Source organism: Aspergillus aculeatus (assembly GCF_001890905.1).
Source record: "Aspergillus aculeatus ATCC 16872 unplaced genomic scaffold ASPACscaffold_6, whole genome shotgun sequence".
NCBI lineage: Eukaryota > Fungi > Ascomycota > Eurotiomycetes > Eurotiales > Aspergillaceae > Aspergillus > Aspergillus aculeatus.
Genome location: NW_017962981.1, coordinates 1,788,824 through 1,802,681, shown reverse-complemented (window position 1 = coordinate 1,802,681; position 13,858 = coordinate 1,788,824). Strand labels below are relative to the sequence as shown.

At 48.7% G+C, this 13,858-nt stretch overlaps 6 protein-coding genes across 6 annotated transcripts; 4 read left to right on the top strand and 2 right to left on the bottom strand.

Annotated features, from left to right (window-relative positions):
- The first annotated feature begins 822 nt into the window (after positions 1–822).
- On the top strand, positions 823–3,606 carry ASPACDRAFT_117990 (uncharacterized protein). Its single transcript, XM_020196119.1, has one exon. The coding sequence runs from the start codon at positions 1,176–1,178 to the stop codon at positions 3,318–3,320; it is 2,145 nt and encodes a 714-aa protein (XP_020057483.1). The 5' UTR covers positions 823–1,175; the 3' UTR covers positions 3,321–3,606.
- Positions 3,607–3,861: 255 nt separating this feature from the next.
- On the bottom strand, positions 3,862–4,255 carry ASPACDRAFT_59932 (CVNH domain-containing protein; the record flags this gene model as incomplete). Its single annotated transcript, XM_020203504.1, has 2 exons — positions 3,862–4,049; positions 4,123–4,255. The coding sequence occupies 2 exons, from the start codon at positions 4,253–4,255 to the stop codon at positions 3,862–3,864; spliced, it is 321 nt and encodes a 106-aa protein (XP_020057482.1).
- A 2,763-nt stretch (positions 4,256–7,018) lies between these two features.
- On the top strand, positions 7,019–8,167 carry ASPACDRAFT_117986 (uncharacterized protein). The gene is made up of 3 exons (XM_020196118.1): positions 7,019–7,222; positions 7,280–7,762; positions 7,830–8,167. The coding sequence occupies exons 1-3, from the start codon at positions 7,139–7,141 to the stop codon at positions 8,025–8,027; spliced, it is 765 nt and encodes a 254-aa protein (XP_020057481.1). The 5' UTR covers positions 7,019–7,138; the 3' UTR covers positions 8,028–8,167.
- Positions 8,168–9,045: 878 nt separating this feature from the next.
- Positions 9,046–10,873, top strand: ASPACDRAFT_78028 (class I SAM-dependent methyltransferase). The gene is made up of 9 exons (XM_020205095.1): positions 9,046–9,198; positions 9,261–9,353; positions 9,417–9,458; positions 9,510–9,576; positions 9,646–9,686; positions 9,743–9,952; positions 10,021–10,357; positions 10,487–10,569; positions 10,632–10,873. Exons 4-9 carry the CDS (start codon positions 9,517–9,519, stop codon positions 10,669–10,671), a joined length of 771 nt encoding a protein of 256 aa, XP_020057480.1. The 5' UTR covers positions 9,046–9,198; positions 9,261–9,353; positions 9,417–9,458; positions 9,510–9,516; the 3' UTR covers positions 10,672–10,873.
- Positions 10,874–11,474: 601 nt separating this feature from the next.
- On the top strand, positions 11,475–12,132 carry ASPACDRAFT_42641 (uncharacterized protein; the record flags this gene model as incomplete). Its single annotated transcript, XM_020201128.1, has 3 exons — positions 11,475–11,510; positions 11,620–11,671; positions 11,759–12,132. The coding sequence occupies 3 exons, from the start codon at positions 11,475–11,477 to the stop codon at positions 12,130–12,132; spliced, it is 462 nt and encodes a 153-aa protein (XP_020057479.1).
- Positions 12,133–12,438: 306 nt separating this feature from the next.
- On the bottom strand, positions 12,439–13,651 carry ASPACDRAFT_78025 (uncharacterized protein). Its single transcript, XM_020205094.1, has 3 exons — positions 13,423–13,651; positions 13,283–13,349; positions 12,439–13,189 (listed from the first exon to the last, which is right to left on the bottom strand). Exons 1-3 carry the CDS (start codon positions 13,450–13,452, stop codon positions 12,552–12,554), a joined length of 735 nt encoding a protein of 244 aa, XP_020057478.1. The 5' UTR covers positions 13,453–13,651; the 3' UTR covers positions 12,439–12,551.
- Positions 13,652–13,858: the final 207 nt, after the last annotated feature.

Here is a 13,858-nt window from a genome sequence, read left to right as displayed (position 1 = left end):
TATTCTTAAAGAATTAATTATATATAATATTTTTAAGATTTTAAAATTAGTTCTATTCTAATTAAATAAGATTTTTAATAAATTAATTATATAGTTTTATAAATCTACTCTAACCGGCAGTATTACTACTATATTAATAATATTAAAAATATTTAAAAATATAAAATAATTATAAAAATATAAAACTATAATTAAAAATCTTCTTTATAAATATATAATCAGCTTGTTTTTATAAATAAAAGTAGTATTATTTTATATTATAAAAGATTGTAAAATCGCCTTCAATCAGTCTGCTTTATTTAAATAGAAAGTTAATAAATTACAAACTGGATTAGAAAGATAAAATATTAAAAAAAAAGATTTTATTATTAAATAGTCGGTTTGAACAGTCTTACTGTTAAATAAATTAAAAATATATTTAAATAAATTTATAAAATTAATTAAATTAATAGAAGTTAGTTTGTAGAATCAACTACAGGCGAGAAATAATCTTACCGCCGGATATTATTTTATTACAGCGAGTGTAGAATAATTAGATATATAAAAATAAGATGTCTAATATATTTAAATACTAAATAAATATATTATTTTATTAATATATAGACTATATAAGCTTCATCTTTTTATAAAGGCATGTTTGGGTGGGCGCGGAAGCCCACTCGCTTGCCGAGCCCACTCACTTACCGATTATGTTAAGGTACGTATTAGTCATTCCCTTATTCTGCCATCACTTCCCGGCACTACGCCTTTTCCGTCAATCGCTCACTCTGAGTCTGGCCGCAAGTCGTCATTGCTATTTGACTAGTAAGTTAGTCAGTCTACCAATACTCCAGGCTCCATCCAGTCTTATCGATAAACCCCCTTCCGGTCCCGTTCAGGGAAGCCTCGATCCAAACTGGAACTGGAATTTCTGGAGCTGAGGCAGGCGACATCATCCACCTGCATCGACCTTAACTTCGCCAACTTCGCCAGCTATCTGGTACTTTCCTTCTTACCATCACTCACTCCCTCTGCATTTCATTCTCCAACCACTTGCGACTCATCTGGGATGACCAGCTTATCGATGTTCTTCGGTGATCTGGTGCTAGCCTCTCCAGTCTCAGTCTAGATGCGCCACTATCCACTCTACCTTACTTTCCTACATTACAGTGACAGCGTCATAATCTCGCCCCAGAATGGCCCCCACGCTTCGCACCCCTCCTCGTCAGCGCCCTTCCAGACAATCTCGACCTGTCCGATCTAGTCGAACTCAAGTACAGTCCTACCACGAAGACAGCAGTTCCGACGATCGGCTTGATGAGGATACCGAATCAGATCGTGAACGCGCTGAACGATTGTCGCTTTCTCTGCGCCCTCGAGACTCGAACCGTATGCCGGCCTCCTATCGCGAGGAAACCACCGACGATGAGCTTGACAATTTCAGCGACGAAGGCATGGATACCATGACTCGCAATGAAGCACCCGCGCATGCACCTCTCACACTCGCCGAGGGAAGCAATCACGCCAGACCACCTAAGCCTACCCGCACACGAACCGTAAGAACAAGATCACAGACAACGAAGGCAAACCGGCCTCTCAAGAAGAGGCGGATGGAAATTGGGCGCCCGCTTAACAAGCGTCGAAAGCTCGAAGTAGAGGCTGCTCCCTATGTTGGTTCGGGTGTTATACCGCCGTGGCAGACGCTTCCCTACCACATACTCCTCGATATTTTTGTTCGTGCATCATACCCTCTGATTGACGAAAGGACTACCAGCAGAAAGAGCTCCGTGCAGTGGCTTGTCAAAGTCGCTCTCCTATGTCGTTCTTTTCACGAGCCTGCCTTGGCCGCTCTCTACCATTGCCCTCCACTAATACCCGCTGCTAAGTCTCACGGTTTGCTACACTTGCTAGCCAAACCTCAAGATCAGCTTTCCACAAACTATATCAATAAAATCAAACAGCTGCATGTTGATGTGGAAGCCCTTCTGTTCTACAAGAGTGGGTCGACCCTGGGCTATTTCGAGCTGCCCAAGTTGCTGGAGAAGACTCCTCAAGTCAAAACGCTACGCCTCTACCACAGTCATGACTACGTTGTCGGCCTTCCCCCGTGGCTTATTCAGCGCTCAAAATGGACTTACCCGGACAGTCTTTTCGATGCAATCTCGTCAAGCCCTATCCGCCTTCGTAGCTGGGACTGGAACAGCCGTTTTATGGAGACTCAAAAGCTTCTCGAACTGATGTCGCAGATGCACATTCAACCCGCATTTCATCTGATGCAGGACCTGAGAATTCTGCACGTTATGTGTGATGATCCATACAGCAAACAATCGCCCGAGAGCTCCACAGAAAAAGAGATACTTTTGGCTGCGGCCCTTGCTGACCTTCCCAATTTACGGCGCTTAGACTTCATAGAATGCTCGATCGTCAATGATCACCTTTTGCCCAACCTTCCCACAACCCTCACCTCTCTCACAATAAACAACTGTGATGAGATAACAACCACTAACTTTAGTTCATTTCTGTCGACGCATGGCCGCCATCTTCGAGAGTTGAATCTAAGCCACAACCGTCATTTGAGTATGTCTTTCATTGTCAACTTGGCTGTATCATGTGAGCAACTGGAAGTCTTCAAGATGGATATATCCATGCATGATTGGTCTAGTTACCACGACGTTGAGCCTCATTTTCGGGAACTGCTCTCGCCGTCTGAGATTCCGACCTGGCCATCAACACTTCGGGAGATCGAGCTCCTCCAGTTGCGAAATTGGGATGACAGAACAGCAGAGGTCTTCTTCAGCTCGCTTCTCAATGCCGCTCCTAGCTTAGAAAATTTGAGGCGCTTGGTGATAAGCGCAATTCTGAAAATAGGGTGGCGAGATCGAGCAACTTTTCGTGAGAAATGGAAAGGCAAGCTACAAAGAGTTTTCCAGCGACGAAGTCCTCCGCCCAATCCCGACCTTCGCTCAATCCCTCGCACTTCGCTACTACTCAACGCCTCTGACTCTGCAGGAGCCAGGATCAATGAAGGCGCCAGCCATAATTCCGATACTCAACACAGCGGCACTATGACACCGAACAAACGGAAAAGTGCGCGCATTGCTCAAAAAAGGTACTCTGACGATGAAGCTATTGTCACAGGGAAGAGGCGAAGATCTCGTGAAGACGACGATGAACCGCTCTTTACCCAAGGCTTGTGCGATGTCGTCATGATTCGAATAGACAATCAACGCCCGACAGAGACTCAGTTCAACGAAGAAGACTTCCTCGACGACGAATTGAGCGGAGACGAAGATTGGAATGGTAACGACATCGACATTGACGATGGCAGACATGCATGGTAGACGAAAATCATGCTGAGCCTTTCCATATTTCTTACAGATTGCTCCGTGCTGCTTTACTTCAGTTGATTCTTACGGTCGTGCACCGACTCATTTTACGTCTTATCCATTAATTCCAACTGCAACGCTCGCACTAGTCCACGGCGAAGTCATATTTGCATTGCTGCATGAGCTTTTATCTTAGAGGGTATATTATACATGGATGGCGGGTAGGAGTACTTCAGGGCGTCTGGCTTCATTATTTCGGAAATTTTTCGGAACGGCAATCGTCGGAAACTAAGTTTGACCAGATATACTAATTGCGTTCCAATACTTGACTTGTTGCCTTGATCATCTTACTGGTGGTACTCTCTCGAATATCACTGGTATAGATTCAGACTGGAATAATACAACATGGTGCACACGGTATCTCCAACTACCCAGTAAAGAGATGAGCAGCAATGCCAAATTTCTAGCCCAGCTAACCTCTTTGGCTTGGACCCATGCAGGTGCCCCTGTGAATATGATTCTCTCAGGCAAAGTCCCCAGGCAAGCGTTCAATCGCCTACTGGTAAACCAACTTGCCGTTGTCGTTCTCGATGTGCTCGGACAGGTTGACGTCGGCGGGGAAGTACTCGCCCTCCGAGTTGGCAAGCTCGGCGCGCAGCACTGGGACCTCACCACCACCCTCAATGGAGAAGGTCACATCCCGGGCACTGCCGGAGAAGCCGTTTCCACCCCAGTCGAATCGGCCTGGTTAAATAGTCAAAGAAGTCAGAATATCATTCGCCGTATTTTATGGAAGCCTGTCATGGACAGGACATACCCTCGTTGTTTCCCAGGAACTCATCCAAATTTAGTGTGGATTCGTGCTCCTCACCCTCCTCATCTCTGAGGACCGCAACCAAGATATGGTTGTCATCAATGTGGACGTCCGAGGCGCTCAAGTGGAAGCTCATGGTGGCAATGAAGTGAGGGGATTCTTTGATGGAAGGAGGAAGAGGAAGAAACTGTCAGGCAGGATTTTGGATTTGAAGGATGAGTGTGTTGATGGTTGAGGATAATGATAATGTGTAATGGCGGGGAGGGGGGAAGGATACCCTTCTTATACCTTTTTCTTGCTTATGAGGATTGTGAAAGGGGCTGATCTACTTGCCCTCCCCTCCACCCCTCCATCTTCCAAGAGTGTTACTGCAATACTTGGCTTGGTCTCATTAGTTAGCTTCATCGCGCGATTGAGTGGACATCGGGCTAGTCTAGAAGCCCTGTTGGATCTTCCGTGGGGGCCCCCTCCCTCTCGTCTCAGTGTGTGGTGGGTTGTAGGGATGTATGGATGGATGTATGTATGCGCATACACCACATGTATCAGAAGCTGCAATGCAACCATAAGCAAACTGTATTCAATCATCAAGCCACTTACGAAAAAGACAAACAAACAAAACAAGCAGGTGGAAAGCTGCGTGTCTCTTTCTGGCATTGCCCTGTTGTTTTTCTTCTATGCTTTTCTCTGCCTGGAGCTGACCTTCTTCCCATAACAATAGATAGGATCATGTCTGAGAAAGAAATAGAAATGGGTATTCATATGAGTATCGGCCACCTGTCATGAGCACTATTGTTTCACCGTAGAAATTCCTCGCAACAACCACGGCCCCCCCCTCCCTCCTCCTCCCCACTCGCGCACCTAGTCCCTCTTGGCAGCCAAATCAGCAGTAATGGACCCTGAAAGGTATCCCCATCCCTCCTGCCCCCCCCCCCTCCCCCCCGGGCGCCTGCGCGGGCTGAAGCAGAGGGGCAGGTGAGACGTGACGTTATTGCTGCTCTCTGTCTGCCGGTTTTCGGGGGATATCGAGACGGTTGATGGGGAGACATTTGCTGTTTAGGCAGAAGTCTTGGTATGGCGATTGAGAATCATTGTATGGCTAGACCCTGGTCCGGGTTCCTGTCTGACTCCGTCAATAGTGGAGTTACTTGATTCCGGAACAGCCACAGTCCCCACAAGTGATTGCAATGATATTGGTTTGAGAGACTGTGCCAAGAATGACAGTACTGTCTCTAGTACCGAGTACGATGGAGAGTTGTGGTCTGGGAAAAGTGGCGTAAGGCTGCCCCCCGTCAGGTGGCTGAGTTTCCATTCCTCCTGATGAAAGGGTGGTAGTTGATTTGGTTTTGTTTGCTGTCAATAATGGTATCGTTATTTGCTTTCCCTTCCGTCGCCTTGCAGGGCTGACTGCTTGGCATAGGAGAGGTTCAGGGGCCGCTGACGGGTGTCAACGGTTAGAGTGCCAGTCTCACAGGGCGCGTAGTTGGTGGCTGGTGCTCCCATCTGAAGTCAGGTGAGTTGACAAGTAAGGAGATGACCCCCGTAACGTTACAAGCGATGTGAGACCATGACGGCCAAGGTGGAGGGAAAAAGCGGGGAGTTTCCCTCTTTTCCCCTCGCTGGATCTTCTGCTGACAGATTGACACTGACATGGTAAGGCGGTGAATGCCCCCCCGCCGCCGCCCCCCCCCCCGGTCTCTTCTCCCCCTATGTCTTTGGTTGTCTACTCCGTACACATTCTCGTGAACAATGGCCTCACTTTCTAGTGAGCTAGGAGCTTGCTCAATGCGGATTGCGCTTGCACTTCCAAGGGAGACTCGCATTGGGAGCTGTCCCAGTTTTCGACTGTCGGTTCATTGGCGAACATACCTTCCTCTCCCCATGGTCGCATACAGCGGCTGTCTTCCGATGAGCACTGTTTCACCAGGATGTCCATGTCAGATAGTGGCGAATATCCGTCATCGACTGGCCATCAACCATGAACAATAACTCATAATCTAGTCGTGTTACTTACTATTGAAACAGCCCCGAGCACAAGACGTCGCCAGACTTGAAGCGATTCGCTCCACCTCCTGAGATCCTGGCTTATTGCTTGACAGAGACGCTGCGACTTCGTCCAGTGACATGAGTGACATGAAATCATGCCCGTACTTCGCAGAGTCATGAACCTCATACACAATCTGGGCTCCACGCGAATCGGCTGATGTTCTAGGACGCCTCTCCCCGAATTCAGCCATACCCTGGTCTGGAGAAAGCACCCAAAACATCGATACCAACGCTAGAGGTTATTGAAGTATTGATGGAGAGACTCGTTCACGTATACCAAGCGACAGGTGATCGAGGCCTTGCAAGCCGGGTATAGGTTTATAATCCAAGGGCTAGTTGCCCTAGACAGTCGCGCTGGAAAGGCTCAATGCAGGCTTCATAGGGAATGTCAACTGTATAGACTTGCTTCTTGTCCCTATACGACAATCTCAGATTACCCGCACTCACGGAGCTCTTCGTCTAATGTCGTGACAGCTGGTCTTGAACCGCGTAGAAATGAGCACGCCGGCATAGTGACTGGCGAGGGTCAACAGACCTGAACGCACGTACTCAGAGTAGTGTATCGTAGTGCTTACTCCCCCAGCAAGTACTCGACCACGCTAGGGTTGGCTGGACAAAGAGGATTTGTGCTATCAAATCTTACGGTCGGTGATTAGCTAGAGTGCTCTGTTGCCGCAGTCTAATCAAAGCTTACGAAGAACGACCCATCCGATGCATGGCTCTGAATTATATTTTTCTCGCTCACTGCTTTCTTGATCGCTTGCGCCTCTTGTGATCACGGGCCACCGCACTACATTATTTTCGACGCGGTTACTTTCCAGGAACTGGAAGCATGTCCAGCTCCAAGTGGTCAGCTTTTCTGCTCGACCCCTCAGTCTAATCACTGTTATTTATAACTGTGTATTTAAGTAAGGCTGCCCGTCGAGCTCGATCAAGCCAGCATGCTACCTACTACTGACTTCTTGTTGATCGCACCATGGTCACTACATCTGAGCTAGCTCGTCCTTGGGCCGACGGGCCCTGGCCCCTGATCGAGACCCCTTCAAAGACCCGGAATGTTGTAAGTTTCTTTCCCTTCCTTCAGGGCTACATGTCTCGTGCTGATGAGCGCCTACAGTCAGAACATCCTGCCGTCTACATCGCGAACGAAATGGCCTGTGCCCACAACAGCATGCTGAGAGGCTTGAACAGCATCTACCTTCAAGCATCGTCCGTCCAAGAGCCCCAGGATGTCTCAGACTTTCTCTTCTTCATTCACGCGTGGGCCGGCTGGGTATCGCATCATCACGTCCTCGAAGAGGAGAAGATGTTCCCGGGATTTGAAAAAGTCATCGGTGTTCCCAACTTCCTTGAAACCAACGTGGAGCAACATCACTCCTTCCAGCCTCTGTTGAAGAAGCTCTTGGAGTACAGCAGCACGACACAGCCGGCAAAATACCAAGCGTCTGTGGTCCGGCAGTTGATTGAAGAGATGGCACCCAGTTTCCGCCAGCATCTGAGCGATGAAATCTCAAGTTTGCTTTCTATGGAACCGTATGACGGGGACGCATTGCTGAAAGTCTATAAGGAATGCGAGGCCGATGCAGGCAAGCAGGACAAGGTACGTACTTTCCTTTGGCTTCCCGCCCTGGCTCATTCCACCGGATTTCTGACACCCTCAATTGCAGCATGTGGTGCCTCCGATGGTGCTGGGGCTTCGTGACATCACTTTTGAAGGAGGCAATCAGTGGCCTACCATGCCACCGCTGTCGGCATGGATTGTTTACCTCTTCTTTTCTGGCAAGCATGCGGGATCATGGCGTTTTCTGCCGTGTGATACATGGGGGAACCCACGCGCATTGAAGTTTGTGAAGGAGGACGCTTGATGAAAGTGTAGCGACTGAGTACGAAGCGCTAGTAGATAGCTAATGATTTGAAAATGTTTTCCAATGCACAAGTGAAGCATATTCCGTTTTGTGCTGCTCCCCCCGCCGTCTGCGGTCAGCAACGCCGAAATGGTCCATGGATCAACGCAGCCCGATTGCATAGTAGGAATGAGGCAATGTAGCACCTTATAGATCGAGCTGTGGATGATAGGTATGATGCATCAGATCCCACGATTGGAATATGATCGGCCTGACTACCGGCGGAGAACTCAGGATTTGTTTTCCGCGCCGAATCAAAATGCAGCTCTGGCCGGCGAGCTAAAAAAAAAAAAAAAGTAAGCCGGGCAAAAGTACCGTGGAATTCAACTGTGCCTACTACATGTACGGAATACTGCTTCGGAGAACCCATACCGGTCAAGGAAAAGAACAAAAGACACCCCACACGAACAAACGCCTTGCATCCACGCCTACCCAATGATCTTCACTCCAGACCACTAGCTCTCAAGAGCATTGTCCGCTAGGAGCAAGTCGAGTCCATTCGTATCTGGTTCAACGCTTGTTTCCTGTTCAAATGATGGTGGGTACCCCACATGTCGTGCCGGGGACGCGCGGGATATCCACTTCTTGTTTATGGAATGGGGCCAATCGCATGTGCCTCATCGAGGCGGATGTTTTTTTGTGGTATTTAGCGGCTAGAGGTATCAAGGTGCATTATCCCTACCGCCAATCCATTAAGGGATGGGGGGTTTTTCTAACTTAAAATCACGGACCAAGCGCCACAGGGGAGGCGCCGACCCCGAGTTCACCAGGTGAGCAGTGCTCGTCTCATTCAGAGCGTAGAATCTGGACTTGTCTATCGGTACATCGATCCTTCCTGCACCAACCACCATCACTACCACCACGACTTTCAAGCTTCACCATGGCATGGCCTCTCTCCATGCACGAGATACATCCCGCCGCAGATTTGGTACAGGCTAGCACGCTTCCGTTTACCGTTCCAAGTGCCATTCCCCAAACTGCCTTCCCAGCAGAAAGTCATGACGACGACGGTATCTTGGATTCAGTGAGTGCTCGAGAGTGCTGGCACTTACAAGCCTAGTCGTCAGCCATTCGCTTATCCCAGCTCGTAACAGGGGCTTGATGACGACTTTTCAGACTATGCGGAGGAGCTGTAAGTAGCTGTCTACTTGGATATGATGAGAGCTCACGACTGATGAGCGCAAAATTCCATAGCGCGAGCGATACCACGTCATTGCATTCCGAAATAACATCGTATCGCTATGAGAATGGACGACGATACCATGCCTACAAGGACGGAGCTTATTGGTGAGCACAACAGCCAATGTCATCCCAATCACTAATTGTATGAACCTAACCTCATCTTGCCAGGGCCCCGAATGATGATAAACAGAATACACAGCTAGATATCGCGTGAGTAGTGGAGTCGTAAAATCGCTAACCTGAGTTGACACCGTGCAACAGCCACCACATGTTTACATTATTGCTAGATGGCAGGTTACATTTAGCGCCCACCGGGAATAGCATTCAGGTATGTTAGCTAGTTTCAAAGACATTCATCCTTATCAGACGACCCGTATTGTGCTTACAATGTACCCAGAGAGCACTTGACATTGGCACCGGTACTGGTATTTGGGCCATGTACGTGTCGAGGCAGCCTGGGTGAGACGCAGCATTCTGACCAGTACTATGATTAGTGATTTCGCGGATGAACATCCCTCTGCCGAAGTCATCGGTACGGATCTGTCGCCCATTCAGCCGAGCTTCATCCCCCCTAACTTGCAATTCGTGATTGATGATGCGTCAGAGGATTGGATCTATCCTGCGGACTACTTCGATCTGATTCACACCCGTACTTTGTACGGAGCAATTGCGGACTGGCCACAATTCTACCGCAAAGCCCTTAGGTAAGCCTTTACGTTCTGTTATACTTTCTGCCACCATATCTGAGAGAACTTGTTTAATATTGTCTCAGACATCTGCGTCCTGGAGGATGGTTCGATCAACTCGAGATGTCCATACAATTCCGATCAGACGACGAGACATTAACGGAGGACCATGTGTTGTCGATCTGGTCGAAGACGTTCATCGAGGCCGGTGAGAACCTAGGGAAGACTTTCCGCATTGCTGAGCTAGCGGCTGGCTATATGCGAGATGCAGGCTTTCAGAATGTTGTTGAGCACCGGTACAAGTTGCCGGTGGGTCCGTGGAGCAGAGACAAAAAGCTGAAGAGTCTCGGGATGTGGAATCTGCTTCATTGCGAGCATGGCATTGAGGGCTGGGCTATGGCGTTGCTTACGCGGGTAATGAAGGTACGTGACGAAATCTCGATACACATCGATGTCTATCTTAGCTCGAGTCATCGAGATGAAGCTGGCGCTAGCTGCGTGCTGGAAAGCATATGGGACGATAGGCGCTGACGGCATCCCCACATATCTCAGTGGACCTTCGCAGAAGTACAGGTTTTCTTGGCTCAAATGCGCAAAGGCCTGCGGGATCCAAATGTTCATGCTTACTTTGAAGTGTAAGTCATGCGCGTTCCTGTGCGGTGGGCTAATGCTGAATTATCGCCCCGGCGTATTTTAGCGTCGTAGTTTATGGTCAGAAGCCTATACACATTGTTTAGCTCAGAGGTTCAATGCATGTGCAATGCACCGTGAACTCCAAGGTGGTAATACCCAGACATGGATCGACTTGGAAGCGTTTTAATTGGGTCTGATATCTGTACAGCTGCTGGTTTCAGGAACCGGGAAAGTACTGGGGACATCAGGGCACTGTCGAACTTTTGGTTCCCGAAAGACGAACCGCATACTATACAATAAGTACACAATTAGAGAAGCGTCCTTCATCGACGAAACTTTCTAAATAGAATAGTTACTCCAAAACAACAGAGGGTAGGAGGTTAGTAGTTGATTGGCTTCGACAGTCATCTGATTCGTCTTGCCTGTGCAGTGCATGCATCATTTGGTAGAGAAAGATCGCAAAAGAAGTAGAGGGAGAATAGCTATTGCTATGCCTAACAGTAAGCAGCAGTGGTCTCTCTTCCCACATATTTACTTCATAACCAGGTGTAGTCATGGTCGGCCAGCAAATCGTTCTCACGGCATGAAATTCACTAATTGAGTTTCTGTAGAGTATTACTATAAATGCACTGGTTGCTAGGCAGTAACACCTACTCGTACTCGGCCTATGAGTGAATAACACCCGGACCTAGAATGTTTTACACTTTGCTACCAGTTTTTATTTTTCTCTATCAACTCTTGTGTAAGTATCTCTTCGTCTGCTTATCTCCTCTAAATAATCCCTCTCGACCTTTTACCCCAACCACACATATCCAATCTTCAACTTATCTAGAACAATCACCTCACATCAAATTACTCTAAGCCACACCATATTCTATCAAACCATTACCCAAACTCCATCGCAAATATGCCCATGACATGGAACGAGGCGGCAGATGCTAAGGTACGTGCCTGCCTTCTCTCTCTCCCCCCCTCTCTCTCTTTTGGTTTTTCCTACTCGTAGCCACACAGTTAACCGATCAACATCAAAGCTACTCATAGCCATCTTGCAGACCATTAACACCAAGCTCGATTATCCCCGTATCGCTCAGCTCATGGGTTCCGGTATGTCCTCTCTACTCTCCCAAACCTCAGAACCCTACAGAGGAAGAAAACTCCAAGCAAAACTAAACCTTGTGACCCTGAAACTAGACTGTACTGTCTACGCCATCCAGCACCGCCTCCGAAGCCTGAGGGAGCGCGCCAGGCCCAGACCCACCGCTGACGGCCCTCTCGCCCTTCCCTCGACTCCGACCAGAGATTCCACCGGTGCTGTTGATCCTGCCTCTGCTCAGGGCACCCCCGCTTCTGGACCGAAGAAGCGAGGAAGACCGCCCAAGGTGAAGGTGGAAGTTGATCGTAGCGCTGAGGAGGCGCCGGTGACTCCGAAGAAGAGAGGCCGCGCTAAGAAGGTTAAGACTGAAGAGATGGAAGAAGAGGCTCCGCATGCAAAGATCGACACGAATAATGGATCTCAGCCCGTGTATCAGAGTATTGAGGATGCTTACATGCAGGAGGCGATCTGATTCGCTTTCCTAGATCTCGGGTCTGGTTTTTCGTGATGTACTTGGTCTGGCTCTTGAGCTGCAACTTATATTGTGGGAATGGTCAAGCTGTGTTGTGCTTTGAGATGTCGAAGGTATGAGATGGAATTTATTGCAGTTCTAGGTTGGGGGTCTAGTTCTACGTGGGATAGGCACTGGTGGAATCCTGATGATCGAGCTGTAATTGCGGTTCTTGTAGCTCATTCTTGTGAAAGTGGCATCATTGCTAGAACAAGCAGTACTTAGTCCCATTGCGTATAAACTCTCGATAAAACGCCCTCTTAAAGTACATACATACAAATGATTGTGAACAGTTTGATCTCAACTCGAGATGGAGGGGGAAAAATAAACCAAAACGCAACCTGCCGCCCCCAGCCACCATCTAGATAAATTTCCGCCATCTAGATATAGTTCATCATCGCACCGCGAGGCGCAGCAACCATCTCATTCTCCGGGTAGTACTCCGAGGCCGAGCTCTCAACATCCACCTCCTGCTCGTCTCTGCCAAAGTGGTGGTGCGTCGTCCAGTTGACCATCCCCGGCACCGGAGCAGCCGGCTTACGCACTCTCTTGGACGGGGTATCCGGCTCGACGTGGGCAGCAGCCGCGGCTCCATGCATCTGATACAGGGTATGCCCCGCAAGCAGCTGGTTCGCCGCACCCATTCCAGAATGAGCGAGAGGGGTCTTCTTCGTTGGGGTGGTGTCCATCATATGAGTGTCGATGCCAAAGGGGCTATTCTGAGCCTCCATCTTGATAGGAGAGGGCCCGGTTCCCACCTCACTCTTGATGAGGGAATCGGATGGCATGGACTCGGCCTTGATAGCAGTTTGTCGCTTCCGCTTGGTGGAGCTGGGCGTAGCGGGTGCGCTGTTCTTGCGGGGCTTGCGAGGGGTGGCGGTCGGGGTGATGGGTTTGTTGTCGTCCTGATTATTTCCTTTGCTGGTGCTGCTTGCGGTTGTGCCTGCCATATTACGAATTCTGACGAGCCTCTCGCTGATGGCTCGAGGTGTAGGGGGGAGCTCTCCTTCGGCAACGGCTGGGTATGAGGGGGAAAAGTTCATGGTTAACAGAGTAGGTTTTCAGGGAGACTGAGGACGATTAAAGACTAGCTGGGGGGGGGAGGACTTACGCCATGCTTCCGCTACCTTCCTGTAGTTCACGGACAGGTTGTGCGTCTCGACGATCTTCAGCAGAAGCTGTGTCGATGTTAGCTGCTTGGGGGGAGTAGGAATTGGAAATGGAGAGAGACAAAGAATAAAGAGGACATACAAGTTGATCAGCTTCGGGAGTCCAGCGCATTTTTGCTTATGTAGGCGAGGGATTATGGAAAGAGGACTGTAGTAAGTACTATCTGATGAGGTATAAGTTTCACTAATTAAAGACTTCAGGTAACTCGATGATAGATTTGAATCTGGAAGAGTAAGAGACAAGGCAGAGAAGAAGAGATTTGAGGAGTTGTTAAGTTGAACAGAAAAAGATAATGAGTATCTAGTAAGAATTTTAGGACCAGAAGAAGATCTCTAGTCTATGAACTTTAGAGATATCTACCTCTAGGTGCAAGTGAATGATCCCAGCCTCGCAGGTAACAGTGACCAGAACCTGTCTTAGTGGGTAAGCAGCTCAGGTAACACTCACAACTCTCAGCCTGCCCTCGACAACTTCCCACCCCCCACTGTTTGCATCACGATCTGCAGTGTTCTCTCAC